Here is a 19544-nt window from a genome sequence, read left to right on the forward strand (position 1 = left end):
GCAATTTCCAAGGGGAAAATTACAACAGAAAAAAAAAAAAAAAAAACCAGCAGAATTTCAGGGGCCTCTGTCTACCTTTCCCAACTCTCAAATTCATTAATTGTACGGGTTTTATAGAATTTCAGAAAGTTTAAAAGATGGCTTAAACCTAAAGGAACAGTATGAAATATCAGAACAGTAGCTCATCAACACTTTTTAAAAACAACCTTCCATGGGGCTACAATGCATAAAAACAATAAAAGCTAAAGTGCTCTGGCTGAAGGGAGGCTGTGAGCCTGGAGCCCCACCAGCTCAACCTCCCCTGCTCCAAACCCAACCCACTAGACACACTTGTTCTGTCAAACTCTGCTGATAAGCACTGACCTAGGAAAAGAACACAGATATTCAGAACGTGCACACTAACATCCAAAAATCTCCTCCTGGCCCTGAGGACTACCGGGGAAGCCTCCAGAAATATCTCCCGTGGCTTTTGTGGGAAGAACGCAGCCCCTAACAATCACTCTGCTTTCAGTGTCTAGCATGGAGCTTAAAGAGCATCTCCACTTCTCCTGTGTTCTCTGTCCCTTCTTGTTCACTGCATGTCTTCTGCATAAGTATGGCACAAAACACTGTGGATAAACAGTTCCACAGTATACTCTAGAATTAAGATGCTTCATTTTCCATATTTTCCCTAAGTTTTTTAGTTGGGATGCATCTGGTAGCTGATATCCTGAAAAAGTCTTCTTCTTTGAGACAAAAAAAATGTAGCCCGTTTCTCAAGGTTCACATCTCCTTAAATAAACATCAAAATCATTAATTAGCCAGGAGAACTAACCTGCAGACACGGGCTGGAAAATACAACTTTTGCCAAGAACGACACAGATACTGTGAATGATCAATCACTCTGATCCAATCAAGTTCATCCATTGATACTTCAATGAAGTATGAATAAGACCTATGAATCAAAAGGAAAAACAGAGAAAAAAGCACCATATTAAAATAACAAAACCAAGTTATACTTTAATAAAATGTTAAAAGATACAAAAAAATTACACACTGTTCGCTAATTACATTTTCTCCATAGCAATCAAATTATTATCAGCACTTTCTGCATAACAATCAAATGCTGATACTAATAAAATCTGTATAGATCCCGCTATCACAGCATGCCCCACAATGTACTGAAATGACCTCTCTGCATGTTTGTATGCCTTATTAGATCACAAGCTGCTTAAGAACAAGGAGCATGCCATAGTTATCTTCATCTATTCAGGGCCTAGCACCCTGTTTGGCTCATATCCGACATGCAAGATAATTTGTTCCTTTTCAAACAGAGCCAGGATGCCTTGCTTCTGCTGTACCAGCAGATTCAAGCCATGACAGAGAGAGGACAGAAAATTGAGAAGTCTGAGGTGTGACTTCTTCTACCTTCCCTAGTCTGGGTGCTCAGCCCTATTCTCTCAGGACAGCCAACTCAGAATGGTTCCCCGGAAAGGCCAGCTTATCTCCTGCTCTCTCCCAGTCTCCCACCATCCCACACAAATATGCAGCCTGAAGAAAAATAAATGACATGGGTGAAGAGATAATGCGCGTTTCTTTTGGGTACAACATAGAATTTGGCAGCTAATAATCTGGCAGTAATGAAAATAGCCTATCATCCTCCCCTAGTCAGCTACCCTAGACCATTAGATGCTGGTCCCATACTGAACAAATCTATATTCCCCTGTCATAAGCCAAATTTAAATTTGAGATGCAGTTATTACTTGTACTGTAATATCAACAGGAACAATCTTAGAAGATTTAGGTGACCATAAATGTCAGCCTGCAACCAACAGTTGTGACCAGAAAAGGTCAGCTTATTTTGTGTCATCCCGTCATTTTCTGCTGTCCCCTCACTCCCATTCATTTTATCGCTCAGTCTCAAACTGGTTATAACCTTTTATTGAACCTCTCTGGGTTATCAGTAATGCAGGATATAATTTTACAACACATGTCAGAATATTTTGGGCTTAAGATTCCGAATTTTTCACCTTTGCTTAGAATGATAACTTCTGTGAGAAAAGAATTGCTACGTGGTCAAGTTAAGTCCCCCATGAATGTAATGCACGCACTAAAACAAAGTGGCCTGTAAGTATTTAACATCATGGAAATGATAACTACTTTCAGTCTCATACTAACCTTTTCTTTTATTATCTTTATACTAATTTCAGTATTAATTAAATGAGTGAATATATGTAAAGCTTTGAGAACAGAACCCACCACATAAAAGTAATGAAAGTGCTATATAAGTATTATTGTTACACTGTTATTAATCCAGAGACTTTTGGAAATGATATGTGAATTAGCTCCATTTTGCCAACTAAACTTCATATTATATCCAACAAGAAACATATCAGGAAATATATTCTTTTTTTTTTTCTAAGATTTTATTTATTTATTTGAGAGAGAGCACAAACCGGGAAGAGAGGCAGAGGGAGAGGGAGAAGCAGACTCCCCGCTGAGCAGGGAGCCCGACATAGGGCTCGATCCCAGGAACCTGGGATCATGACCTGAGCCAAAGGCATACGCTTAACCGACCAAGCCACCCAGGTGCCCCTAGGAAATATATTCTTAATAAAGGAGAAACAGATAAAGATAACCTGGGCACCTCGAACACTCATCTCTATGGGAAATGCCGACTCCCACTTTGTGAAGTTTCCCTCATATTTGGTTCAAATGGCCTAAAAGGCCCAAGTGGTGGCCTGTGGTGCCAAGAGAAATGAATTACCATGCAAAGGTATCATCACCATTACTACTATGTTCTCCATGAGCAGACTCAAAGAGGCATGAGTAGGGCCTAAGAGACTCTATACCACTTTCTGTGTATGTAGGGTTTAGGTTAATGATGGGCAGTGATGAGAGAGACAGTTCTTGGTCACCCAACTGCTCTGGTACTTCTGAGCATCACGGATGAAACCCAGAAACTATGGTGGGTGAAAGTGTCAGAGGTGCATCAAGGAAGGCAGAATCTTGAACCTGCTACAAAACTGGGTGGTTTCAAGGCTGGAGCCCACCAAATATTTTTCACAAACTTCCTTTGTTTTGAGGATGATTATTTATCCACACACTAAAAGACAATTTTTTTCTTCAATCATAGGATAAAATGCATTTAAAAAGTTATAATATTCAAAAGTAAAGAATCAAGTAAATAAATAATGGTAACCCAGAAGGTGGAATACCAAACAACCATTAACAGTAGTATTTTAGAGGACTATTTTAAAGAGTAGAATGTTCACAGTGTATTAATTACAAAGTGAAGTTAACCTTTACACATTTCATTTTTATTTTGTAAAACTATGTGTGGTTTTACAGGTTTCTGTTTTGTGTATGTGTATGTGTGTGTGACTAGTTAAATATATACAAAGTTATATAGATATATACTAGTTAGACATACATACTTGATATTGATATATACAAAGATTATTAATGGCCAGTGAGATTACTAACGATTTCTACTTTCTTCTTGGTGCTTTTCTATATTTTCTACGTTTTCCATGATAAACACATATTCATTACTTTTATAAGCAGAAAAAAAGCAAAAAACATTTCTTTAAAAGGAATATAGCCTTTAACTCTTCCCCCAGAACTAAACTTCAAGAGAAATAGTGAAACAATCCCAAGGAAATAAACCACCAAATTTGTAAAACCAAAATTAGGCTGACTCAATCAAACATAATGTCATTTTCTGTCCAAGTCATGCTAATCACTCACCGGCTATCTCGGTCCCACAGGAGTATCCGTATGTGATTGATGATAGATGGCTGACCTAGCTTAATCTCAATGCCAGAACGGCAGTCATCATCAATTGGGTGCCTAGAAAATCCATGATCCAAATCGTAATTTTGAGTATCGCCATCTAACAAGGCGGACTTCAGCTCCCCTTTCACAACCTGGGCTCCATACTTCATGGTTGCAATATTTTCTTCTGGGACTACAATTAAAAACAGAAAAAGCAAGGGCAATGGTTACTTGGTAAATTATTCTATATTGTGGGCAAAAAGACAAAATTCTAGCATTCTAGTTGATTCTACCATGTGCATTTCATTTAAAAATGGCAGAGACAAGTCTGTGGAGATAGAAGATGTGAAATGTCTATGAGGATTAAGATACCACCCACAGTTTACATTTAATGACACCACCAAAGCCACAGAGTGCCTAAGAGTAATGTTACTAAGAAAAAGTTGGTAATACTAGGAAAAAAAATGTACTAGGACAAACAAATCAGCTCTGAGTTCACTCTATTAGTAGCTTAATTTAATATCTACTGGACAAAACTGGCATAGAAGATGACATGTATCTGCCATTTGGACTGAGGGCAACATATAAAAGCAAAGCAGACAGACCAGATATCTGATAAAAGAACAGAAGACGCATTCCAATACAGCAGAGCTGCTGGACATGGACCATACACAGACATGCTGAAGCAGTTAATCTAGCTTGATCATCATCTAGCTAAAAAAACAGTAACATGTGTAAAAGAAGGTATATTTGCACTTCACCTGAGCATTTTTAAAATGAAAATTCAGCCTGTCATTCAAAATCAGTATTATGGTTATAATTAAACCCTCTCCCACACTAGATTTATTAAGTGTCAGTTGTTCCTGGAACTCTGAAGTCCTCTATGCAAAGCTTGCTTCACAGATATGGAGCCTGTCCTCTAGGTGCCAACGTTCTAACTGACACTCTCCATGGAGAGACAGGAGGCAGCATAAAGTAGATGTGAAGAGCTTGAGCTTCAGAGTCAGAGTTCAAATAGTGGCTACACCTCTAACCAGGCGAATCACTTTGGGGAAGTCATCTTCTCTGAACTTCAGTCTCTCCAAGAGGGCAATACCTAGACATGGGTGTTTTTCTTGTTGGAAGGATTAAATGAGATGATGTTTGCAAAGCACATAGTAAGCTCTAAAAAAAATTATCAGAATTATTATAAAACATATACTAAAAAACACACAATAATAAGAGAACTAAGCAAGTTTATAGACTATAAATAAATGCTGAATTCTCACAGTACATATACATCTTGTCTATGTGATTTAAATAGGGGAAAGTGTGAGCTATAATTAGGCTCTTAGGGAAAGGGGGTAAGTAATTCATCACTGCATATTTCTTCAAAAATGTGGGTTTAAAAAAAATTTTTAGGGGTGCCTGAGTGGCTCAGTTGGTTAAGTGTCTGACTCTTGATTTTGGCTCAGGTCATGATCTCAGGGTCGTGAGATTGAGCCCCATGTCAGGCTCCTCGCTGGGCATGGAGCCTGCTTAGGATTCTCTCTCTCCCTCTACCTCTGCCCCTCCCTCCCCCCTGCTTGCACACGCTCTCTCTCAAAAAAGAAAAAAAAATTAATTAAAAACATTTTTTGAACAAAGCCAGGTAAAGGGAATGACTCCAGAAGATGACAATAAATGCAGCTGACAAATGGGGGCCGGGGTGGGTCTATTTAACTTGCAAAAGGGTAAGGCAATTCAGAAAAAAAAGCAAAATGAAACCTAGTCATGTTCAACCTCTGTTGTGCTTAAGTGATACAGGTTTATAACTTCCTGAGTTCTATTAGTTCATGGTAATCATACATATTCTTCATATTTATTTCCCATTTAACAAACCTTATTAATTCCTTTGATTCACTCCTCAAAATAACCCTTTGAGTGAAATACTATTACATGTCCATTTCACAGATAAGGAAGTAGAGGCAGAGAAAGGCTGGATGAACTTTGGTGCCTAAGGTCACACAGCCAGCCAGTAACAGAGCTGTGATTAGAACCTAGCAGTCTGCCTCCAGGAGCCCTGCCTGCCACCTCCGTCATAAGGGTTTCTGACGAGAAGACCATATTTTACGCCCTCTCTAATCCCTTCCCTGTAAGGTCGCCTGAGACTCAGAGGGAAAAAACAGAGTCTGATATAGTTTAAAATCAAACAAAGTTGTATTTGAAGTGAGAAGACCTACGTCTGAGACTCAGGCTCTACCACCCACTGCCCCTGACTGAGGCCTCTCAGTCTCTGAATCTGTTTTCTTATCTACAAATAACGCTGTGTCCAACCCACCCACTGCGTTACTGTAAAGATCATACTACACATAATATATGCTATGGTACCCTGTAAGTATAAAGCATTCAGTCAAAAACACGTGGAGGAATCAGTCTGTACCAGGTACCATGGGAATACCTCAGAGAGTGAGACACAGATGGGCCCTGCCCTCCTGATGTCTCCAATCTAGAGATGAAGCACTTCATAAGGCAAGCAAAAAAAATTTCCAATTGACACTTTTCAGTGTCAGGAATGTGTAACCCTTGGTAAACAGAGATCTTTGTTCCCTTATTGCTAGGTGGTATACAATGTGGGGGTCTGAAGTCTGTCGCTGCTGACCACTGGTAGCATCTCCACTAGTTTTCACACCACTAGTCAAGACCATGCTGAAAAGGGGGGAGTTCAAGCTTTCGAATTTAGAAAGTGCTGCTACCCTTTGATTTTCTCTAAACATAAGCTTCTTCATCTCTAAAATTTATCAAGCTTGGAATAACACACAGGCACAAGGATTTCAAGTGACTGTAACTAAAAGTCTAAAATGGAAATGAAATTGCTACCACAAGTCTAAAGTCTTCTTTTGAAGTTTATTTCAAGAGTGCTTGAGAACTTTTCTAACTATTCTTGATACAGATTCCCCGAAAGTACCTTTTACTTTAAAATGGGAAACATTTACACAAGTGGAAATTCTCTCATGGTGAATATAATCTGAGTATCTCATGGGATAAAAATACAACTCCAAGTATTTGTGTGTGTGCGTGTGCACGTGCAAAACCTAAGTTAAATTTAAGAAGAATTTAAGAAAAAAAAGTGATCATGAGATAATTCAAGTCATAATAAAACAACTCAAACCATAAATATTCTTACTGCCTATATCTATCAGTAGAGAAAAGAGCTCTCAAAAAAATATAGGGTGCTGGGATTAGACAACATAGCAGATAACAACACTTTTCTTTACATTTGTAATTTCGGATGCATTTTACAAACATGAAAAAAAATTAAGCATTTAAGTTCCATAGCTAGGCAGAAACAAGCCAATTATTCGAAAGGAAAGCTGCGGAGAAATGGAGTAGGACCTGCCGCCAGCGACGCAGTGCCAAAATCTGAGCAGTGCTCAGCTAATTATCTTGTGTTTTCCTTTAATTGTGCTATGTTCTTAATCACCCTTTGTTGAACTATCTACTACACCTAGGCTGAGACAGTTGTCCACTCCTGACGGGTCATTTGGAGCCACACTTGGTTCTCTGCCCACCGCAATCTCTTTACCTAATTCTGCATCCCAAATCACCTTGTACTCCCCAACCTGACTTCCCTGAAAGATGTGTGGCTTCTCCCTTCCAGCAAATGTGGCATGACAAAGGGCTTTCTTGACAGCTCCTGTCTTCCCTAACTCTCCCCATTATCTCCACTCTCCGCAGGCCTCCTTTCCACATTTGATAGTACTGGTGCTCAAACACACCAAACACAAAACAGCAACAGAAAATAACCCAGGCAGGAGACTCTATAGAAGAACACTGTCTGTGTGAATCAGATCAGCACTTTGGTTCTGGCTCAGGCATCGATTTCACTCAGTTACTTTAGGCAAGTTACTTATAAAGATCACAGAATGAAAACTTCTAAGAGCTGAATGGGACCTTCATTCTATGTATTTAGAGAAAAAACAGTTCCTAAGCTGCCTTCTGTGTGCTGGACGGTGCTGGACTCAGCCCTCCAGCAGCTCATCATCTCATACAGACAAGTATGTATCAGACATAAAATGCCTCCACAGATGAGGACTCAGGAGGGATTCTTTGTGAATCCCCTAGTTTACCCACGAAGATCTATCAACTATAGTTGGGAAGATAAATAACATATATGTCAAAGAGTTTTAAAAATATTGAAGTTTCAGGGGCGCCTGGGTGGCTCAGTTGGTTGAGTGGCTGACTCTTGGTTTTGGCTCAGGTCCTGAGATCAAGCCCCACGTCAGGCTTTGTCCTCAGCCTCCCGGCTCACTCTCTGCCTCTGCCCCTGCCCCACTCATACTCTCTGTCTCTCTCCCTCTCAAATAAATAAATAAAATCTTAAAAACAAAACAAAACAAAAGAATCTTTAGAGTGGAAGCTGTGATATGCTCCTTGCTATAAACATGAAGAAACAATACTGTCCTCTTTCCCAAAGTCTAAAATCTGAGACACACAAAACAAAGTATAACTCAGCCTGAACAGAAAAAAAACTAACTTTCAAGGCAGAAATACCTCCATAGTTAAGATAAAACTAAGCATTAAGGGAACGGTCTGAGTGCAAATTGTTCAAATACCCTAAGGAAAAAAATAATTTCATTAAAAATTAATTCCTTTCCCCAGGTGTACGTACAAAACTAGTCAAAACCACCTTCCCAGAAAGACTAACCATCACTGGTAAGTTAAGCCATCCTTTGGATCCTCTTTTTTTTTTTTTAAAGGAGGAAAAAAATTATTGTAATTTGGTTAAAATCCTCAGGATATGCAGCTCTAAGAGTTGAACCTTCCAGTAACCAATATTAATAAACTCAAAGAAACAGTATCTGTGTTGCCCCTAATCCAGAATAGAACCTCTCCATAGTTCACGTAAAGTCCCTAAGACACAGAAGCTACACCCAGGGGAGAACAAAGAAACAAACAAACAAATTTGGTCAACAGTTTCAAAATAACTGTAACTATCTTTCCAGAAGAGTCCAGGAAGATGTCTGAAATTTTAGACCATGTTTTCCTAACAGTGAAGAAATGTGATAAAAGAAAATAATGGTATGTTTGGGTAACATTTACTTAGAGAATAACTAACCTATCTTTTTAGGAGCTGATAGGGAAGTCATAAGCATCCTTAGTATTGATATTATGGATTTTGCTATCCATATAGTTAAAAAGTCAGAAAACCAGCCTGCTATTTCATCATTTCTCAAAGTTAGAAGTTAGATAAAAGATTTCCAGACATTTGTATAATCTCTTCCTCGAGATCCCACTGAATTATCCCAAAATGAGTAATTTAACATTTATGAGTAATAATTACAGTAAATCTATCAACCCAGAACCGAGTGTGCTCAGCTGTTTGATTACTCCCTTTCATGGTAATCTCACGGCTTTATTATAACCCAGGTGTGACACCTCCAATGACTAGCTGGTCAATTCTAAGCTACCACTAACTACATGAAGTGTCAAAAGCATGTCCTCACTCCTGCAAAAATGTCCCAAGCCTATCTCTATAATGAATCCAGTTATAGGGCCCTATCAACACTTCAAATCAAAGCTAGGGCAAGAAGGGAGAAAAAGAAACTTATATGAGTGGGTCCAACAATGAGGACTTAGAAATTCTAAAATTACGTCACTCATCTTGTTACCTCTCCCCCTTCCATCCTCCCACCCTCTATCTAAGGCTGACCTTCTCCTAGGACCACTCTCTAGCACCTCCAGTCTCCTCCCAGATCTCTCTCAAGCTGTTCCCTCTAGCTGCCATACTATTTTTCTACTGCCTTTCACTCCAGTTCACACACTGGATGGTCAACATATTATATTTACTATCTTTTTAAACCCATGCCTAATTCCCCATTTAGCCAAGCTTCTGCCCAGACTACTCACCAACCGACCACAATTTATATCCCCAAGTTTTCTCTCAATTCTCATTCTTCTGATTTCCCAGCATCACTAGATACCAGCGACCACCCTCTCCATATAAAAGTTCTCTCCTCTGTTGGCTTCTATAACCCTACCCCATTTTCTCCCTACCTCTCTAATTCTTCTTTCTCTACCTTCAGCCCCCTGGCTACTGGTCTTCTCCAAGTCTCAGACTTTTACTTCGTTCTCTACACTCTACCCCAGGTCTCAACTCTTTCTTCACCAGCTCTGACTGCTTTCTAAGCACCAATAACATGCTTCCACTGCTATCAGACATTTCTCCGTGCATTCATTCACAGCATCTATACAGCATCTTAAATGTTGAGGATACAAAGATCAACAGACCTTACAAAGATCATCTCTGCCTTCAGACCAAAGACAAGTTAATAAAAATGTTTAAAACAATGTGATCAATGTGATAATTCCTATACAGACATAGAGAGATGAGGAAGAACACAAATAATGATAATATAACAACGGTTTCCTAGACTGAGTTCACAGACATTATTTGCACACATTATTTCAACCAATTCTCATAACAATATGGAAACAACAGGAAATGTAGGACTAACAGTAAAACTCCTATGTAACTTAATACCAGGTTATACAATTAATAAGTGACTCATTCAGGATTTGAAGTCAAACTTGTCTGGCTCCAAAACCAATACTTTTTCTTCTATGCCCAATGAAAAGAAATCTAAATCTGATGAGTCACGAGAGAAGCCCAGACTAAGGACACCGATTTAAGACCAATCAGTATTCAAGAGAATGTCTGAACACGGTCAAGGAAAAGATCACTCAGGGAAATGACTAACATGGGACAGAACTTGGTACTTAGATGTTCCAGAAACCCTAAAACTCAGTAAGTCTAAAATCAAGTTCAGCATCTTCAGAGAACTACTAAATTTCATTAATGCTAAGACACATGTTTTTTTTTCAAATTTTAACATTTCTGAAATTGGTATATAGACATGATGGTGTGTCATGGTTTAAATGGCAATACTGTTTCCTTTCTTAGTGGTACATAAAAGAGTGGCACCTCAGAACTTCTGGTTTCTTAGATTTGATAAAATAAGGTAACTTCCTCCTAAACTTAATCCTCAAATTTAAATCCCTTAAACCACCAAGATCTAATTTTTTAGAATAATATCTCCTTTATACATACATACTTTCCCTTTTCCCTACCGCCACTCTAGTTTACGGTTGTATCAACCTCATGCAGGTCAACACCCTCCTCGCTGGTCTCCCTGAACTGGTTTTCCCTATTCTAGATCATCAAGTACAGCACCATGGATCAAACTTTCAAAACCATCATCGTACTCATGCATCTCTCCCTCTCGAAAATTCTCATTGTGCATAAGCAAAATCCCAAGCTAGTTTGAAAGACTTCCACAATTTTGCCTGAACTGACCTTTATAGACGTCGATGTTTATGAATGCAAGCCTTCTGCTCTAGTCCACCTCTTCTGTTCCTGATCCTTCAAATGCTCTACCTTGTCTGTCAAACGTAACCAGTCCTCCCATCAGAACACACTCCACCCGATGCCACTCATATCCAAGGTCAGGATTCACTTCAGGCTTCAAAATCTCCATGAAATCTCCCTCAATCCTTCTAAGCCATATCCTCTTCCGAAATTCACAGCACGTGCTCACCTTTGACATGGTTGTACTTAACTTTTCATGGGAGTATATGTCTTATTTCCGCAAGGATATTAAAAGGATCAAAGGTGGAGACTATATTTTGCATTTGCCCATCATAACTTAGTGGTTCATTACACAGCTGACCTAAACAGGTCTGCCTCTCCTCTCCGCATCTTTCTGTGTGATGCTGGGCAAGTTACCTCTCTGTGCTTCAGTTTCCTCATTTGTAAAATGGAGACAATAATGGTACCAACTTCAAAAGGCTGTTTTAAGAATTAAATGATCATGTAGAACTGTTATTGATACATATAAGCACTTTATAAGCACTTCATAATTGCTATTATTTTTATTAATAAGATCACGTAAGTGTTGGAAATGTAACACAAGTGTTAGCTATTACTATTATTTAGAATCTCCATGTTCACAGTACCTAAAATTATAATAAGTACATAGCATATACTCAGTGCTGATTTGATGGAGAAGGTCTTAGCATGAGAAGAAGCTTTTCAGGAAGTGTCTATTTCTGATTTTCTAGGGAACAGCTGAAGAAATCTGTCCAGGAATGGCAAGAAATACCTACTTGGGAGTCTACAAAGGCTCAACAATCTCTGGGGGAATCAAGAGGAGAATAAGAGGAAGCAGAGCTACATGTTCTTAGACCCACACATACCACATATACCTGCAACTAGAGTTTTGTAGCTCATTTTGTAGCTGAGACTGTCAGACGAGGGAGAAAACATCTTCATGAGATGAGGATAAACAGGTACTCACTGAGCATGCCTCTGTAATTGAGGTCCATATCCCGGCTCTCTGATCGAACTTTAATCGCATCCAGAATGGCATCGGGAGACAATAGTCCTGAAGGCCTCACAACGTTCAGAAGTTCAGTGAGGCTCATCAGAGGCAAACGCACAGCCTGCATGATTTCAGCATGATTCTCCTTTGAATTGTGCTTACACCAATTTAACAAGGCTAGGAAAATATCTTTCTCTGGGGCTGCAAATGAATCTCTTAATACGATGTTTAAAAGTGCTGTCTGAAAAGGATAAAAAAAAAATTCCAGTCATTACGGAGCTCAGCCATGTGCATGATTAATCAGCAAAACCTCACAGAACTGTGAGGATCACTTATATCTCAACAACTCTCTTCGACCATCTTCTTTCTTTAATCTTTGTGCCATGTACTCTCTTGCCCGTCACGGCTCCATGAACAGCCATGGGAATCTAGTACCACTACATCAAATGTCTAGTCTTTCCCACACATGTGCACCTATCTTCAATAAAACAAGAAGAAAAATGGCAATACGAGGAGCTGTCATTCCATGCAGGCTCTCCAGGAGAGCTTACATTTATAAGTCAGTAAGATACATCTGGCATTTAAAATTTGAAATCTTTTGTTCCACGGTATTATTGCACTCCCATATTTCTGGTTCTCAGATTTCCAGACTGACCTCCAGCAACACTGGGGTAACCCTCAAAGACCTTGCCTCCAAAAAATTAAGTAGGATAGTAAAAATCATAGTTTACACTCAGGCCAAAATATGTAGCTTTTCAAATAGGTTTTCTCATTTGAAATATTCAGGTCCTCAGAAGAACATAAAGAGGGAAAGGAGAGACCGGGGTTCAGAGAAAGATTTGGGCAAAATGGTCTATTTTTTTGAGCCAGGAAAAAAAAAAAAAAAGCAGTGACTTAAAACATCCAATGACACCTCAGATCTCCTTTATGAATTTTCCCTCCACAATAAGGAGTTATTAGTTGCACCTCTCTGTTGGAGAGATACAAAATCAAAAAACAGTATGCAACACCACAAAGGAACTTGACAGGCATCACTTGGAAAACACCACTCTGCATAGAACCTACCAGAAGAATCTTAAAAAAGAAAACAAAAGCAATTTGTCTCTCTTTTATATGATCTACATAGAGTCTCAGCAGCCGGAGGCAGGTGGCTAGACAGATGACCTCTTCCAGACCGATGGTTTTTATTTTTTTATTCTTAGTCTATGGCTCTCTTCCTACTGCACGGATCTAAGTAACGCGCCGCATGCCTGTAAAGTACTTGCAGATGTCGACACACCTTAGAAAGGGAGAGGAAGCCTTCACTGGAGAGCACCTCCTGAGCATTTCTGTCCATAAACATGCAGCACATGCAAGTTAACTTGGGAAGCGAGTAGAGGCTGGCAACATCAAAAGTCATGCAGACATTCTGAATGTTAAGTATGGTGCAGAGATACTCAGAGGTAGAATCCTCCAGCTCTGGAAATCCATATTTATGAGCCAGGCTCAAAAAGTCCAGCAACACCTCCTCCTTCTCATCTGTCAGTGTTGCCCGCCCCGTGTAGATGTACTTAAGCAGCATCGTGAACGCTTCTGCAGTGGTGTCTCGGAGAGGGATTTCTGCTTCGGGCTGAGATTCTCGCATTCCACCATACAGTAATGCTCTGCACGTCAGAGAAGAAGTGCATGAGGAAAACCTCAAATAAGAGTTGCTACAATATTATGAAATCATGCTTATCAGCATCTTGCAAACATAAATTTGTTTAATGACACAAAGATTCAGGTGAAGAAATGCATAGTAATCATTTTAAATAGTTCTCTAAAGAAAGAAAAATAATTTATAAACTATTTTGGATTAATTCTATAAACAACTGGACTAATGAAATATCCTGAGAGCTCAAATATGTAATAAACATTCATTAAGCAGAAAGATCAAAGTGCTCTTTTGAAAGAAACAGTGAAACCCATATAAACATATTAAAGGTCAATAGGTGGTTTAAAAAGTAAAACTCTGTAGGAAAAGATATAATCAGATAAAAACGATTATACCCAATCAGGTGCCATTCTCCCCTGTCAGACTGGCAGAAATTAAAAATCCTGTTAACTATTCAGTACTACAAAGGCAATGGAATAACAGGTTCCCTCATGCACCACTTTGAGCCCATAAATAGGCACCCCTTTGGGGAAAGTAATTTAAGTAATTTCTATTCAAATCTAAAATGGGCATACCCTTCAACTTAGTAATTTCACTGTTAGGACTCAATTCTAGAGAAATAATACAGCAAAGTAAAGATATATGTATAAGAATATATAGTGAGGGCGCCTGGGTGGCTCAGTTGGTTAGGCGACTGCCTTCGGCTCAGGTCATGATCCTGGAGTCCCAGGATTGAGTCCCGCATCGGGCTCCCTGCTCGGCAGGGAGTCTGCTTCTCCCTCTGACCCTCCCCCTCTCGTGCTCTCTCTATCTCATTCTCTCTCTCAAATAAATAAATAAAATCTTTAAAAAAAAAAAAAAAAAAAGAATATATAGTGAAACAATGGAGGGCCGCCTGGGTGGCTCAGCTGGTTAAGCGTCTGCCTTAGGCTCGGGTCATGATCCCAGCGTGCTGGGACCGAGTCCCGCATCAGGCTCCCTGCTCAGCAGGGAGTCTGCTTCTCCCTCTGCCGCTCCCCCTGCTTGTGCTCCCTCTCTCTGACAAATAAATAAAGTCTTTAAAAAAAAAAGAAACAATGGAAACACTGAAAAAAATCTTAAATGTCCATCAACAGAAACATAATTTTAAAAAAGGATATATACTTCTGTGCAGCTATTACAGAGATAAAGGAGATCAATGTATACAGTCTTGGAAAGATATCCAGGATATAGTATGTAAGTCAAGTTGCAGACCCAGATGTGTTGCATGGGATTTGTTGCGCCATATGTTGCACATAGGTATAGAGAGATGTATCTATTTATATTGAGAAAAATCAGGGGAAATTCATTTTACACTGTTAACAGAGGTTGTCTCTGGGGAGTAGGATTAGATGGCTGGGAGGGGAAAAAAAAACTAACAAAAAGTCTACAAATATTCCATATTTGTAGAGGTTGAATTCAGAGATTGCAAGAATTTATTGTTATGCTTTGTTACATATTTTTCATAGAGGAGAAAAATACCAGTGTTTTCCACAAGTGACTTGAATCTGCAAAAAGTAATATACACTTACCGAAAATACTGGCACCTCGCTGCTAAAATTACCCTGTGGGCAGGAAAACGTTTCTTTTCCACAACAAATGTGACGTCGCCGTATTCTTCCCCAATCAGCAAGGCACCAATATGTTCAGACAAAATGTGCACATGATCAATTTCCCCCACTGCAGTAAAGGGGCGAAGAGGGTGGCTGTTACTCATCTTGTAGAAAAGGTGATAGTCGTTGATCTAGGACATAAAGAAGGGATAAGAATTAGTGGGGGGAGGGAAGTACACTTAGAAAATCACATACCATAAACATAGCTAAATAAGAATTTAAACTACTTTAAAACAAATCACATGAGAGAGACTGCATCATTACTTGCATCTTTATCAACCAATTTATTCTCGGAAGTAATTCAGCCTGACTTCATGAACTCCAGGCCCCTCAGTATCTTATCACACTAGGAAAACAAACATGCCAGGTCTTCCAACACAAACAGCACTTGGAGCCATCATATTCTAGAAAATCGTGCCCCGTTACAGGTCCCCTATTTCTCAGTACCTCAGGAAGAGGAAAATCAACAACCAGAACTCCTCTCGTAGCACAGACCTATTTAATGAGGTTGGGTATAACTATCCCCAGGAGAGTCATCTGGGCATAGATCTAGACCTAAATCATAAGCAGAATAAACTAAATCATCAGATTCCAAATACCTTCAGAGGATTTCGTCTGAAAATATCTTAAATACCTTCCAAAAAATTATAATCTTCTAGAGTCACAAAAATAGCCTGACATTTATTAATGAAATCTTAACCCCCCTGAAAAAAAAGAATAACCCCAATATGTTTCTTAAGACTGTATCTTCTAATTCAAACTCGCAGCTCTGATATGAGGTTGCCTGTGCTTACCACAACATCATTACATTTCAACTTATTTACAGGCACTTCTTTGCTTTTGTATGCAATGCTTTTCTACAGATATAACTAAAAATTGAAACATTAATTGAAACATGATTAACAGCCTTATATGTTAGAAAGGGGAGTTATGTCCTTTGAAAGCTAAAAGTGGTCATATGCTTCAATCTCTCCAGTATTTGCAGGTACTGTTTTTTCAAGGGTAAGTAACCCAGCAAGTGGGTAGGAGCCTTCACTGGCTTTCAGGTGCCCCAGGTGAAGACGTGGCTGACAGCTCAGAGATGTGCCAGCTACCCCTTTATTGCCACTCCTCTACTGCACCAGAGACCAGGGGAACTGAGACAGATGTGCCTTCTTCACTAGACCTCCACACCTTCTTGAACTGTCCACTTGGACCACGATTAAAGCTTAAATCACTCTTAATCTTTAAACTTCCACATCTAGATCCATTATTAGCAAGGTGTATGAAAAATTTTATCCCTTTATCCCCAGAATCTGCAGTGAAAAATCCTTTCGGTCCAGGTTCCCCAGTTACATGCTACTCCATGTCCACCCCCAACAGAGAGAGGAACAGCAAGGACTGTGACATAGAGGGACATGGAGCATGAGTTAGGCAAGGAGACACCCACCCCAGGTAAATGGACAAGCTCCTGGCCCCCTACAGAAGTAGCATCAAAGGGATAGCAGCATACTCCCCAAGGCAAATCCCTCTTCTTCAACTACAATCTCCATTTGAAAGCCTTAAAAACCGAATCATCTCCAGTCACCTGTGTAGAAAGACCAAACTCAGCTTAAGAGGATCTATTTAGGAATGTCAGCAAACAATGCATGATTCAATTGTTTAATGCATGATATAACAGTCTAATATAGGAGTTGGCAAACTTCCTGCAAAGGGTCAGATAGTAAATATTTTAGGCTTTGCAGGCTATATGGTCTCTGCATTGACCACTGGAGCCAAAAACAGACATAGACAATAAGTAAATGAATGAGCATGGCTATATTCCAATAAAACTATTTTCTGAAAAGGGATGGATTTACCTCTCAGGACTACGGTTTGCCAAACCCTGCTCTAACATATGATCAAAGATTGGCTGTACTCTAGACAAAGGATCACACTGTTTCTGGTTTTTGTTTTGGTTTCTGGCTGGGTTACCCAATTGGTGTTCAAAATAATGTGGTCATTTCCTGTGTCAGCCATGAAATTCTGAAATCTACTGGTGCCTGACTTCCAAACCTCATTCCCCTTCAACATGAACTCTCACATCACTATCCCATATTTCAGTGATGGTGCATGGCTCTAAACAAAACAGACTCTTTCCCTGCCTGAAGAAATGCATTGCATATACCCAGTGAATATATTGTCTGGTATAATACTCATTTACAATTTCATCCAGGTCTTAAGTGAGATGAAATGACTCTTGATGAGAAATGATTGATTTATGGTTAACTAGCTCAAAGGTAAATTTATAATTCTTCAACTGATACATAATAAACATCAATATTATATATATAAATATGTACCTTAATAGGTTCTCCAGATCTGTACTTAATACATACAACTTCTTTTTGCTAAATTTACATTTTAATCATGTTTTTCCAATTGAAGATATAAAGTGAATATTGCCAGGTATAGAAAACAGCCAATTACTATGGGATAAATACAATTTTTATTGGCATATAGAAATAATTTTAATTAGACCAGTGATTGTCAATGAGCTTACACACATTGGAATCACATGCGGAGCTTTAAAAAAAGGGGCAGAAAAAGACGCTTGCACCCCACACCAGAAATTGTGACTTAGTTGGCCTGGAATATGGAATCACTCTTCCGAAGTGATTCTAACGAGCACGCTGAAAAGGAACCACTGACTTGTAGTCACATACCTTATTCAGATGCACAAATACACAAACAAAATATCCACTGAGAAAATATGTTGAGGATTTGATTCCATTTTGAATCTTATTGCAAAGAGGCAAATGGTGCCAACAAAATTACCAAGGCCACAGCTCATAAGCAGAAAATATTTGAAAATACTTTTGCCAGATGCCAGAGCTTAACTACAAAGTAATAGTTTGGGTCCACCTACCTGTATTTTAAAAAGCACATTTTAGAAACACACATCAATAAAGTTAATTTTTTAAACCTCCAACTTTAATTTGGCAAATAAAATTCGAAAAAATGTTAAAGTTCATGGAGTACAACTGTTTACTGACTTGTTTCTTAAGCTTTAAAACTTATTCTATCACTGTCAACATATGTGATCCCTGACAAATTTTCTAACTTCCATGAGATTGTTTCCACACCTGTAATGACATGGTTATAGATTTTTTTAAAGTTATATTTTATAACTCTGCCACTGACTTTTAATATCACTGTTTTGGCCTGACATATGAACTCTCGTGACTCAGCATATGATTGTACTCATGACTGTGATTTATTACAGTCAAAGAATACAAAGCAAAATTAGTAAAGGTTTTGAAAAAGCATATGGGGCAAAGTCTGAGAACCAGACATAAGCTGCCAAGGGTCCTCTCGCAGTGGAATTACATGGGATGTGCTTAATTCCCCCAGCAACAAGTTGTGACAACACATGTTAAATGTTGCCAACCAGGAAGCTTGTTGGAGACTCAATGCCCTGAGTATTTATAATGGATGCTGTCACAATAGGTAGCCCCTGTCTGGCAGTATCCAAATTCTAGACTCCCAGAAGGAGAGTAGTGTTCAACATAAACCACAGTATTTGCACAAACTGCTTAAGTGAGCCACTCTTATCAATTGATGGCAGGAATCCTTCTAAACTCTAAGTTTCCATCTAGATGCCAGACAAGGGCCAACCTTGCAAGCAGGACTTCCTAAAGATAGCAGTTCAGTCCTGCTATGTTAGCCATTTTCTGTATATTTCCAGAAACAATTAGAGGGTCTAACAATGTTAGCAAAAGCACTGAAAATAAGGAATCTAAGAGCCTATCATATTTACTTATTTAATCTTTGGTTTGGAGAGAGGAATACCAAGAAAACAGCCTACTCTACCTGCCCAAATGTATTCCTGACCCCTGATCTCCCATTATGCCAGATCCAAATAGTTTTAGGGATGGGTTTCTTCAAAATTTCAAGGATAGGGAGCACTGGGTGTTATACGCAAACAATGAATCACAGACCACTACATCAAAAACTAATGATGTATGTGGCTGTCCAATTTTGCCAACACCATTTGTTGAACAGACTGTCTTTTTTCCATTGGACATTCTTTCCTGCTTTGACGAAGATTAGTTGACCATAGAGTTGAGGGTCCATTTCTGGGCTCTCTATTCTGTTCCATTGATCTATGTGTCTGTTTTTGTGCCAGTACCATGCTGTCTTGATGATGACAGCTTTGTAATAGAG

General features: G+C 39.1%; 1 protein-coding gene across 4 annotated transcripts in view; it reads right to left on the reverse strand.

Moving 5' to 3' along the window:
- BTBD9 (BTB domain containing 9) overlaps positions 1–19544 on the reverse strand; it is a 411265-nt gene that overhangs the window by 353805 nt on the left and 37916 nt on the right. For 3 of the 4 annotated variants that reach the window (XM_081827407.1, XM_081827405.1, XM_081827404.1), the window contains exons 2-6: positions 15279–15490; positions 13375–13738; positions 12072–12336; positions 3730–3949; positions 815–934 (exon numbers count right to left, since the gene is read on the reverse strand). In XM_081827407.1, coding sequence (XP_081683533.1) covers positions 815–934; positions 3730–3949; positions 12072–12336; positions 13375–13738; positions 15279–15463 — 1154 coding nt within the window. In that variant the 5' untranslated portion in view covers positions 15464–15490. Of the gene's footprint in view, positions 1–814; positions 935–3729; positions 3950–12071; positions 12337–13374; positions 13739–15278; positions 15491–16788; positions 16927–19544 lie in introns of those variants that run through there. The other variant, XM_081827406.1, reaches the window with a different exon arrangement.

The sequence above is a fragment of the Leptonychotes weddellii genome, chromosome 8 (genome assembly GCF_054177405.1).
Source record: "Leptonychotes weddellii isolate Sample4059 chromosome 8, ASM5417740v2, whole genome shotgun sequence".
Classification (NCBI taxonomy): domain Eukaryota; kingdom Metazoa; phylum Chordata; class Mammalia; order Carnivora; family Phocidae; genus Leptonychotes; species Leptonychotes weddellii.